Source organism: Callionymus lyra, chromosome 1 (genome assembly GCF_982586985.1).
Source record: "Callionymus lyra chromosome 1, fCalLyr1.hap1.1, whole genome shotgun sequence".
NCBI classification, from domain to species: Eukaryota; Metazoa; Chordata; class Actinopteri; order Syngnathiformes; family Callionymidae; genus Callionymus; species Callionymus lyra.
Window position 1 is genome coordinate 34,865,771 of NC_141818.1, and position 11,590 is coordinate 34,877,360.

Sequence of the window (11,590 nt, forward strand, 5' to 3'; positions counted from 1 at the left end):
TAAAGCTATCCTTGCATATCGTAATCATGTGTCTTAAACTATTAGGGAATTTAACAACACTTTATCTAAATTAATTATTAAATGATTTTCTGCACAAGATATTTGGTTTATTTCGAACATTCATTGACTAATTTTAAGGTTATTTGGATTAATTCAAAAATATTTGTTGGTTAAATAATAGAATCTGCGTTTCTCACGAGACGTTGTTTTTGGTTGCTTAGCAACACTGAAGGTGTTCCGGACTAACCTCGCGATTGTCCACTTTGCTCTTCGAGAAGTGAGAACCATGTCTTCCGCCAGAGACACGTCCTACAATCTGCTGTGCGACGAAATGCAGCATAAAATTGAACTTTTGGGTAAGTTTGACGCACATTTATTAATATTTATCAGCTACTTCTGACACTTTAGTTAACTCACAGCTACGTATTTCCATCTATTAACAGTATTCGATGTGATTGGTGATTCTTATTTAACGATATATTACAATAAAATCGTATAATATAATAAAGATACGTAGTTTTTTCTGCTGCAGTAATAACATTTGTCCACTAGAGCGCGACAGAACAGCAGAATACGAGAGCTCGCAGGCGGCCATGAAGAAGAACAGAGATGTTATCCGCCAGCTGAGGGAAGACAACAAGAACCTTCACAAGAGACTTGCAGATGTTGTCGCTGAAAAGGAAGTATGTCAATATGTTCGAGTGCTTGTCAGAAAGATTTCACTTCTTTAACCTTTTTTTTTTCTCCCGAAATGTTCAGTTCATTAAAACTTGAAATGAAAGCATGACATGTGCTTTATTTTCTCTTCTTAAAACTTCACAATAACCATACAAAAAAAAAAGATGTTTAAGTAATAATAATAAATACTTACACTTTGTTCTATATCTTATTTCAGAGCAACAATGAATCACTGGAGCGTAAAGTAATGGAAAAAAATAAATCTCTTAATGCCATGAAACATTCTACCTTGACTTACCAAAGACGCCTAGAAGAGCTGAAGATCCAGTACCAGAGAACGAAGCCCAAAGACCTCATTGGTTTGCCTGAAGACGCCATGGTGGGTATCGCCCTTCTTTCTTCTCACCTTCATTCAACAGATCCTGAGGAAAGACGATGTGTATGTGTCGACAGAAACTACGGGATTTGGAGAACAGACTGAAGAAGACTCAGCTGAAAGTCTCCGAGGTGGAGGACTTGAATACATACTACATGAAAGTGAAAAGACATCTGGAGGTGAACACGCTTAAAGATCACTTTCTTTGGGTGATTACTCCTGCCAAGGAGGTCACAAAATAGCTCAATGCCTCTCCAATAAATGATTTGTCATGGAGTAAAACGAATGAAACATAGAATATGTATAGGGTGATTATAATTGAAATATGAAAATGAGTGGCTTAGTTTATTTTTAAATTTCTTCAAAGAAGGTGTGCCTTTTATTCTGTACTACCACCAAAACAATCCTATGATTCTGATTCTTGTGTGTTTAAAACATCGGCACAACAGAACCGTATGAGAATTCACATTTTGAGTCTCTTAAGTGGATCAGTATACCAACCATAAATGAAATTTTGGAGATTATTTGAGGAATAATCTGATGATTTGACTGTGTCCGCTAATTTTAATGTATATTGTTGCTGGAAAATAGGAAAGTACTTTGACAACACATAACCCTGCCAGGGAGCTCCTGATCTAAAAAGTCATTATACAGTAAAATAATATAAGAAATAATTCTCTGAATCAAATGTGTGCTGCGTAAGTGAGAGTGTGAAGGTTTGCTCTGCTAGCAAACATCTTAAATGACCAATAACAACAAGTTATCACTTAAAAGCGAACAATTTAATTGCATTCTTTCTTATTTTTGGCTGGAGTCAATCTGAGCGCGTGAGGCGGTGAACAGCCATACAAGTGAACAATGAAACCTTCTGTAATCAAAACTAAATTCATTCACTTCCTAGTTCGCCCATTTCTTTTTTACCAAATCCCAATAATATTATTATTCACATACACACTTGTGACCTTCCTGTGTGGAGTGTGTATGTTCTCCCCGTGTTGCGTAGGTTTACTCTGGGCACTCCGGTTTCCTCCCACAGTCCAAAAACATACAGAGGTTCATTGAGAATTTTGGGAAATTGTCCGTAGGTATGAGTGTGTGTGTGTGAATGGTTGTCTGTCTTTGTGTGCCCTGCGACAGACTGGGGTCCTGTCCAGGTTGTCCCCTGCCTCTCGCCCTATGATACTGGGATAGGCTCCAGTCTCCCCGCGACCCAGGTAAGGGATAAGGCGGTAGAAAATAAATGAATGAATGACATACTTTTTTACTTGATAAACAAGCAAACAACGGCCACAGCAGAGACAATAACATGTCAACCCTTTGCTTACTGTCCATACAAATACTACTTTCTCTTCCTTTATTTTACCCTCTTGCAGGAGGAGAGTGTATGTTTCCAGAGTCAGCTGGACAACCTGGAGGCAGAGATAGTGAAGGACAGGCAGGAACTCAACAACCTGGAGATCATGAACCAAAAAGCTCAGCTGGCTAAAGACTCTGTGAAGGTGACCTGCGAGCGTGGAGTTCATAGAGTTGAAATGATGTGTAACGGGATGTGCCATCAACACAGGCTGAGCTGCAGCAGCAGGAGGAACGTCTCCACAAGGAGCGTCAGGAGAGAGAAAGGTTCATAGCGAGCTACAACAGGAAGATCGAGGAGAGGAAGGCCCAGGCTCTGCGAGCGGAGAAAAGGGTGAGCTGCGACTCAAGTGTTTTTCAAGTGTGACGGGTTGAACGATGTCTCTGTTACAGGTTCAGAAAAGTAACTTCCCGGGCGTGGAGGTGAACAGTCAGGCCCGCTACACCGTGGATAGCGACGAGGAGAGAAAATCCTCCATGCTGGAGACATTCCATCAAATCAAGGAGGCGACCGGAGTCAAAGATGTCCAGGTCGGCTTTCATGATGACTTTTGTTTGAGCGTCTAATCACGTGAACCCAGATCTATTTTTAAAGGCGGGGCAGATGTTCTTCAGAACGTCGTGAACAAGCCGAAATACTAGAAAAAGTATGGATGACATTTCCTCCAAACTGTAGGAACTGTTGGAGCGTTTCATCACGCAGAAGGACACCCAGGACCACCTGGAGCAGATGAAAGAAGAAAACGTGAGGGTCCTGCATCAGCTGAAGGAGCAGAGGGAGCGACTCGACCAGCAGTTTGAGGACGTGAAATATTCCGGGGAAGCACATTTCTCAAAGTAAGAGAACACTGTGTGTTGTTGTCAATATTTGTTTACACTTTGTTGGACCGACTGCAATAACAAGTTATTGTAAAATATAAAAATAGTAGGTTATTAAAATAAATAATAATTTTAATGCACTTTAATCTATTAATTGTTAATGATTTGGAGTCGTCCTATATTTCACTGACTAGGAAGATTAAAACAAGAATAATATGACCAAGTAAATCAGAATCAAAACACATTTATTGCCAGAATTGTAAAACAGTGTCGGAGACGTTATGTATAAAAACGAATGAAATTAAACAAGATGAATTAAAATACAGTTAATGACATAATAATTGAAATGTAGGAATTCAATAATTATTCAATCCAAACTACAATTAAATACAACACATTTAGACGGGTAGAACAAGTTTTTGAACCGTGAAATATTAGTGATCATAACTAATTAATCTCTCTTTTTTATTCTCTTATTGTAATATCCCTAAAAAGGAGCTCAATGGATGTGATTTACAGAGAAATATTTGTATTTTCACAGAAATAAACAGTAAAAATTGAGGACAAATTTAAAGAATCTCTGATTTAATGTCTATATTCCGTTAGAGACCAGCAGCTGCTGGAGGAGTGTGAGCTCAAACTTCAGGCAGAGTTACAGAAGAGTCGAGCAGCCACCGATCATGTGGAGAAGCTGGACAGGACACACGCCACCGTCCAGGCCGGAGTGAGACACATCGCCGACAAACTGCAACACATCTCGCTGGTAATCCTCCAGAGGAACTGACGCCACCCTTTATCGAGTTACTTTTGAGGATTGAGTCATGGTTTCCCTTCAGAGTGGCGAGGATTTGTCCTCAGGTTCTGAAGAGTCTGTGCTGGAACTCATGGTCCAGTGTGAGATGAAGCTGAAGACCCTGCAAGATGAGCTTCAGGGAGAAGACACACCCACGGTTTTAAAAGAGATTGAGGAGCAAGAGGTTTGCAAAATATTATTTTTAAAGTTCACATTGTTTTCGTGCCGTCGTATCTTCATCTGCATTTTATGATTTTTAGTTTTTCAGCAAAGTCGAGGAAGAGCTGCCGGGTCACAACACCCGAGTCAGGCTGCCAGACGTCGACAAGGAGGATCCACGTCGAGGCGGTAGGTTTTTATAAAAGTCTGAGTTTTACGTGATCCCATCGTCCGCTGCTCGTGTTCCAGAGGACGAGAGTGAGGAAGAGGACGCCAACATCATTACCCGGGAGGCCTTGAAGAATCAGTCTGTGCAGATCATTGAATCCAGGTCCAAGAAGAAGCACTGGACCAAGAAGGGCAAGTTCTGAAAGTTCCACAGGAGTGACGGACCTGTTCCTGACACACATCAACACAATCACCTCATGGTTTCCTTTTTGTTTGTTGAAAAACACACATACATTATATTGTCTAAAAAAGTTATTTAAACTTAATTTCAAAATGGACTAAATGAAAGAAATGTCTGATCAGCTGTTCCTGAAATGCAACAATTGGTCCAATGTTGGAAAACAATGGATGACAGGCTGAAGGAAAGAGACAAAAAATACAACAGAATGAGTGAAAATATTCATAAGATAGAAGGAGGGAAAAGATGGAGAGAAAACACGAGGGGAAAAAGGAATAAATATGTTTTGATTGTATGAGGAATGACAATAAATCAACAATAAGAGTGGAAAAGAATTAAAACAAAGAGTAAAAAAGTAGGAAAACCCCAACAAAAGGAGATCAATAATGAAAATATAAGGGAGGATGAAGAGGTTTGCTGGAAAGAAGATGATGATCAGGAGAAACGAATAAGAAAGAAATACAAGGAAAGACGTTCATCCAACAGTTGAAAACTAAAATAAAAAAAAGCTGTGAGTAAAATAAGATAAAAACAAAAGAAAGAAGGAAGTATACAAGTGTGAACCCAGGAAAAAAGAATATCAAATAAGAAAAGGAGGGTTGGTTGATGAAAAAAAGAGAGATCCCTATAGAGAAGTGATCATTGTTGTGCTCTGTCAAACCGGAGAGACTAATAAAGTTTTTTCAGATCTGTGGTGTGTCTCATTTGTGAAGTGAAGAGTCAACAAACCACCTTCAGTCCGAGATGACAAACGTGTGTTTTGAATGGAAAGAGAGAGAGAGAGATTTGAAATGTCGACGTCACCAGCGATGGATTTGTCAATAAAGGTTTGCTTTGTTACAAGATGAAAGTCGAAATACTCCATCAAAGTCATTCATAGAAAATATGTAAGAGGCGAATATAAGTAACTATAGTGAGGATGAAGAGTCTGGTGTGGATGTGAGCGGCCATTAAGAACTTTCCTGCCCACCTCTTCGACAAAGAGCCAAAATGGCGGGTGCACAAGATCCACACAAACATGCTCAGTGTGAGGAAATGCAGAGGAAGATTGAACTTCTGGGTAAATTCAAGTGTATTTTAATTCATATTCAACACTAACAGTATTCAGTGTTTCCCACCAGGTAACTAGAAAAGCACTAAGACAGTGCATACCCCTGTAAAGGAGCTAATTTCCTGTATATTTTCCTTTGTTTTGAACAACTGTTCTAATGAAACATCATTTTTAAACTGATGGCGCCACCTACTGACCTCTAGACAACATGACACTGCTTCATGAAGCTTCATCAGACCAACACTAGATGGTGTCTTTCAGAGCGCGACAGGACAGCAGAGTACGAGACGTCACAGGCCCTCCTGAAGAAGAAGAAAGACAACATCCGCCAGTTGAGGGATGAGAACAAGAAGCTCTACAAGAGAGTCATAGAGTCCGAATATCACTCAAAAGTGGGTAAAAAACAGATAATGTCTATAGTTAAGAAACAACCTGAGGTTATTGAGTTGGTGCAAAACATTGTTAACCTTTGTTTTTCCTTAATTAATCTTTGAGTTTCTCTACTTAGATCAACAAAGTATCTTTCTTTCCTTTTTGAACAATATTTTTATGCAAGAAATACACCTTACAAAATAAAATATCATCAATGAAAATAAAATAACAGACATGATCCGGACAGAAGTCGGATCTTTTATATTGAGAGATATAGTCCAGAGGGATCAATCAATCAATCAATCAATCAACCGCCCGCTCACTCGCTCGCTCACTCACTCACTCACTCCCTCCATTAATCCATCCATCCATTAATCCATCCTTCCATTTATCAATTCATCCATCATCTATCTATCCATCCAGCCATCCATCCATTCATCCATTCATCCATTCATCCATTCATCCATTCATCCATTCATCCATTCATCCATTAATCCATCTATAAATCCGTAAATCCATCCATCCAACCTCTATCCATCCATCCATTCTTTATCCATTCATCAATTCATCCATCCATTAATCCATCCATCCATAAATCCATCCATCCATCCATCCTTTATCCATCCATCCATTAATCCATCCATCCATAAATCCATCCATCCATCCATCCATCCATCCATCCATCCATCCATCCATCCATCCATCCATCCATCCATCCATCCATCCATCCATCCATCCATCCATCCATCCATCCATCCATCCATCCATCCATCCGTCCATCCAGCCATCCATCCATTAATCCATCCTTCCATTTATCAATTAACCCATCCATCTATCTATCTATCTATCCATCCATCCATCCATCCATCCATCCATCCATCCATCCATCCATCCATCCATCCATCCATCCATCCATCCATCCATCCATCCATCCATCCATCCATCCATCCATCCATCCATCCATCCATCCATCCATCCATCCATCCATCTATCTACATGTTAAAAATAGTAACAAAAACAGATATAAATGATAATAACATTAAAAAAAAGGATCGGTCCATGCACATCATGCTACCATTAAACCGCGGTTTGGAAAAGGTCGAGGAGCCTTGACTTAGAGGAGTTCATTTTTCTTGTAAGCGCCAGCTGAGAATATTTAATTTCTGAGTTGCTGCTTCTGTACTCAGGACAACCAGGAAGGCCGGGACAAAGTGGTGCGTAAAGGGATGGAGAAGATGAACCGTCTGAACGCCATGAGACACAGAAATCAGACGCTGACAAAGAAACTGGCGAGTCTGAAGAAGGAGTACCAGAGGATGAAGCCCAAAGGGAACCTCGGCCTCCCTGACGACGCCATGGTATCGACTCTTAGAAATCTCTTGCTTCACCAGCAGCGTGTGTTCAACGTCTTTTCCTTCAGAGACTTCGTGATCTGGACACCAGGCTGAGAAAAACGCAGCTGAAAATTGACGAGTCTGAAGACTTGCAAACGTACTACATGAAGGTCAAGAGACACCTGCAGGTGAAACTGTTACTAATACTCAAACTGTTAAACTTCCCTCGGTCAACATGACCATCTAAGTTTGTATAAAAGGAAAATCTCAATTTGAGATGAAAGTTAAACGTTGACGATAAGAGACATTATCAGATAAAGCAGAGGCTATTTCATGCTTAGCATTTGTTTTAATTATAGAATTGAATCATCGAGGGAGAAACATTGAAATCAACATTAAATAAATTTAAAAAACATTATTTTAATGATCATAGAGCAGATTAATTCATCTTTACCTCTCCGCCATGGAGAAGATGCATCAGTTCAGCAGTCAGATACGTTTCAAACTTGACATGTCATGAAATGGGATCAATTTGATATAATACATCAGAGCTTTGTGAATTTATTGGAGATTTAAACAATTTAATCTAATCATTAACATATGAGGTGTTATTTCAGCTCAGATGGCTCAAACTTTATCGACTAGCTAAGCTACCAAATATAGCATTGAGTCTAACTGACCTGACATGTGGAAACATGCCTGCTTGTGACCTTGGCTCCTTGCAAGAGTGATCTGTATGTGATTTTACTTATAGAAACAAAGTCAGTGCATGTTACGGGTAAAAGCTGCAGTACTAGGGTTGTATATTGATAAGAATCTGGTGGTACAATAGGTGTCACCAAAACAAGGGCAACGATGCAAGATATTGTAATACTGCAGTACCAAGGATATATTTGTAGTATCCGCGAGTACTTGAGTCTGGTGTTGCATAATTTAAGGTAAGGTAAGGTAAAACTTTATTGATCGATGAAATAGTTTAATTTACAGACCACATGACTCTTGATGAAGTCGTAACTGCTTTCATTTATTTTTTAAAACAAAATATGTCCATACATGGTTTGAGTAGACTGTATCCTCTCGTCCTCAGTCATCGCAAGTATCTCTCTCTCACTCTTTTATAGAAACCATAAGACTATGATGAAGATAACATATGACTATTTTAATTTCTAAAAAAAAAAAAAATACAATGTTGTTGAATATCGATACAGTATCGTGACAGAAAGTATCGCGATGATGAAGTGTATTGATCTCTTCTTACACCCCAAGCATGAATTGTGACTTTTAATTGGATGAATCCGGACGTTTATAGTTCTTGGATCCAGTTTTCAGAACAACCTCCTTTCTCTCTCTTCCCCTCTCTCTCTCTCTCTCTCTCTCTCTCTCTCTCTCTCTCTCTCTCTCTCTCTCTCATTGGTCCATCCACAGGAGGAAAGCGTGTGTTTCCAGGGCCAGCTGGACGGTCTAGAAGACGAAATAACCAGGGACAAGAGGGAGCTGACCAGCTTGGAGGTCATGAACAAGAAGGCTCAGCTCTCCAGGCAGTCTGTGAAGGTGAGCTGCACCACATGAAAGCTCTCCCAGTCGGGTGACCACAGCATCGCTACCACAGGATGAGCTGCAGCAGCAGGAGCAGCTGCTCTACAGAGAACGACAAGAGAGGGATAATTTCATCGCCAGCTACAACAGGAAGATCGAGGAGAGGAAGGCTCGCGCCAGACGACAAGCCAAGAAGGTCAGCTGTCGTTGTTGGTGTCGATCATAAAAGACATTTTTTTCGTCCTCATCATGGACGGGTAACTCTGCTGCAGAATCAACGAGGAAGTGCAGCGTCAGACGACATGGTCACCACCTGGGAGGAAGACAAGAACACGTCCATGTTAGAAACCTTCCAGCAGATCAAAGAGGCGATCGGCGTCAAGGACGCTCAGGTGTGACGGAATCCCACGTCCATCTCGGGCTTCGTTTTGAATCCTGTTCTCCCGCCTCCAGGATCTCGTCGAGAAGTTCAGCTCTCAAAGGAAAACGCAGGAACATTTGGAGAAGATGAAAGAGGAAAGTGTGAAAGTTCTGCAGCAGCTGAAGATGCAGAGGGAGCAATTGACCCACCAGTTTGAAGACATGAAGAACACCGAGGAGGTGGACAACTCCAGGTCTCAACCCACGCATTCAAATCCATCAATCGATCAGAACCTGTTTCTAGCAGATGTGGGGGTTTTTTCCAGAGAGATGCGGAGCCTGGACGAGTACGACCAGAAACTTCAGGTGGAGGTCCAAAGGTTGGATGCAGCCACAGATCAGCGGGACAAGCTCTGCAAAATCCTGGGCACGGTCCGTGCCGGAGTGAACCACATGGCGGACAAACTCCAACAGATCCCACTTGTAAAGCCCGACGACTATGTTTACTTTACAAGAGTCTATCTTTACAAACCAACACCCGTGTTTTTAATCCGAACATTCAGGCGCAGGACATTTACCCGGACGTGTCTCCGGAGATGGAGCAGTACGTGCTGGTGCTGATGATCCAGTGCGATCTGAAGATGAAGCTTCTTCAGAGTGAACTTGAAGGAGAAGATCAGGCCCTGATTTTGAAGGAGATGGCGGAAGAAAAGGTGCGCTCGACGTTTCTGTTGATGATGAAGCTGCCTTTCTTTTATTCTTTGAGTCCTGATCACGTGGTTTGTCTTGCTTTTGTGCAGTTCTCTGTGAAGTTAGAAGAGGAACTACCGGACGAAAATACTCGTGCAAGGCTGCCTGATGATGAGACTCTTGAGATCCATGAAGTCGATGGTATGTCTATAGAACAGACACACAAACACACACACATAGACCACACACTCTAATTCAACGTGACTCTGGTTACAGAAGATGAAAGTGAAGAAGAAGACGCCAACATCATCACCAAAGAAGATCTGAAGAACATGTCCAACCAGATCATCGAGGCCAAATCCCAGATAAAACATCGTTCAACAAATGGTTCGTTCCAAAAAACAACATTGAAACCCATCGATTCTGTTATTTAAAATTCAAACATTGTTTTCCTTTGACTCACACAGAAGTTGGAATCAGCCGTTACCTCGCAGGTGAAGCTCTAGAAGATCATCTGATCCCTTCCAAGGGTGCAGGAGATAAATAAAAGGGAAGATTTATCGCGGGGTGAGGATGGAGCCCTGTGGATAACCTATGGATGAAAAGTTCTTTTTTTTCTCAAGAAGGGTTTTCAAGCACAAAAAAATGAATAACTTGTTGATGTATGAATTTGTAACATACCAGAAATGTCATGTTTAGTTGAGAACAAACCTGCAACCAGTCCAATGTTACTGTAAAGTACATGTCTCACAAGTCTTGTGACATAATGAGAAATGTTCTTTAATATTGACTGCTCAAGATGTACCAAAGTGAGTAGTACCTGGAACTGTTTCCATATCTTGTTGGCTTCATTCACATGTCATTTATTCCTCTGTGTGACTCACCAGTGGAAGCAGCATTTACTGTACTGACGTCTTAAGCAGTTCAACAATGTGCCGTCTCTGGTCCTACCACTTTTACCCAAACCAGTTAATGGACCTGTTTTTTGTTTATTTTAACAACAGCTACATACCAGAGCAGAAGTACATCCTTACAAATGTGTGTTCATGTTCTGTACCTGTTCTGATAAGGATTTTATTATCAATACATTACCTGCAAATAATTGTTTTCCCACTTTGTCCAATCCATCTAGAAATAACAACATTTCAAATGATACATTCTATTTGTTTGTTATTAAAAGAGTTTATGATTGAGTTTTCTCTCTGGATTATTGCTGCTGATGACTCCTCTTGAGTTTGTTTTTGTTTTTATATACCTTACGTGTGTATTTATTTCATCATAAAATACCTTAAATAAACGTATTTATTAGATTCTAGTTTATATAGTAATTATTCCAATTTTCCTTCATTTCCTTCATTTATTTATTTTTTATTCCATAAGTAAGATTTAATTTAAAAAATGTTTTAATCATGTCTATATTTAAAACAAAAGACAATATAAGAAAATTATGCATTTGTCCTGCAGATTTATTTTCTTTCTGTCAAATTCATCTAAAAAAAAGAAGCAATAGACAACATTTCAAACAATACATTCAATTGATTAAAGCTTATTTTGTTATAATAATGTATATTCCGTTTTTTATGTACTTTGTGTGTAATTGTATTGTATACCACCTACAATTAATTTTTTAGGTTCATTTTATTTTCATTACCATCTTTTTATT

General features: G+C 39.9%; 2 protein-coding genes across 3 annotated transcripts; both read left to right on the forward strand.

Annotated features, from left to right (window-relative positions):
* Window positions 1-261: 261 nt before the first annotated feature.
* On the forward strand, window positions 262-5,242 carry LOC148089206 (outer dynein arm-docking complex subunit 3-like). The gene is made up of 12 exons (XM_087804392.1): window positions 262-356; window positions 553-683; window positions 896-1,057; window positions 1,132-1,233; window positions 2,428-2,553; window positions 2,619-2,741; window positions 2,801-2,938; window positions 3,084-3,244; window positions 3,833-3,989; window positions 4,063-4,203; window positions 4,280-4,367; window positions 4,428-5,242. The coding sequence occupies exons 1-12, from the start codon at window positions 287-289 to the stop codon at window positions 4,547-4,549; spliced, it is 1,521 nt and encodes a 506-aa protein (XP_087660518.1). The 5' UTR covers window positions 262-286; the 3' UTR covers window positions 4,550-5,242.
* A 305-nt stretch (window positions 5,243-5,547) lies between these two features.
* On the forward strand, window positions 5,548-11,120 carry LOC148089207 (outer dynein arm-docking complex subunit 3-like). 2 transcript variants are annotated; one of them, XM_087804369.1, is made up of 13 exons: window positions 5,548-5,644; window positions 5,897-6,027; window positions 7,195-7,365; window positions 7,428-7,529; window positions 8,767-8,892; window positions 8,951-9,073; window positions 9,150-9,269; window positions 9,331-9,491; window positions 9,564-9,720; window positions 9,801-9,950; window positions 10,038-10,128; window positions 10,204-10,314; window positions 10,395-11,120. In XM_087804369.1, the coding sequence occupies exons 1-13, from the start codon at window positions 5,575-5,577 to the stop codon at window positions 10,472-10,474; spliced, it is 1,593 nt and encodes a 530-aa protein (XP_087660495.1). In that variant the 5' UTR covers window positions 5,548-5,574; the 3' UTR covers window positions 10,475-11,120. The 2 variants fall into 2 exon arrangements, with proteins under 2 accessions (XP_087660495.1, XP_087660504.1); XM_087804378.1 differs by having other exon boundaries at window positions 10,207-10,314.
* The last annotated feature ends 470 nt before the right edge of the window (window positions 11,121-11,590 follow it).

What these genes read in the sequence shown, in the direction of transcription:
- LOC148089206 (XM_087804392.1), top strand. Translation starts at nt 287, where the DNA reads ATGTCTTCCGCCAGAGACACGTCCTACAATCTGCTGTGCGACGAAATG. An exon ending in CTCTGCGAGCGGAGAAAAGG is followed by an intron (nt 2,742 to 2,800) that starts GTGAGCTGCGAC and finishes TCTCTGTTACAG; the next exon opens with GTTCAGAAAAGTAACTTCCC. An exon ending in CCGGAGTCAAAGATGTCCAG is followed by an intron (nt 2,939 to 3,083) that starts GTCGGCTTTCAT and finishes TCCAAACTGTAG; the next exon opens with GAACTGTTGGAGCGTTTCAT.
- LOC148089207 (XM_087804369.1), top strand. Translation starts at nt 5,575, where the DNA reads ATGGCGGGTGCACAAGATCCACACAAACATGCTCAGTGTGAGGAAATG. An exon ending in TCTCCAGGCAGTCTGTGAAG is followed by an intron (nt 8,893 to 8,950) that starts GTGAGCTGCACC and finishes TCGCTACCACAG; the next exon opens with GATGAGCTGCAGCAGCAGGA. An exon ending in AACTCCAACAGATCCCACTT is followed by an intron (nt 9,721 to 9,800) that starts GTAAAGCCCGAC and finishes CCGAACATTCAG; the next exon opens with GCGCAGGACATTTACCCGGA.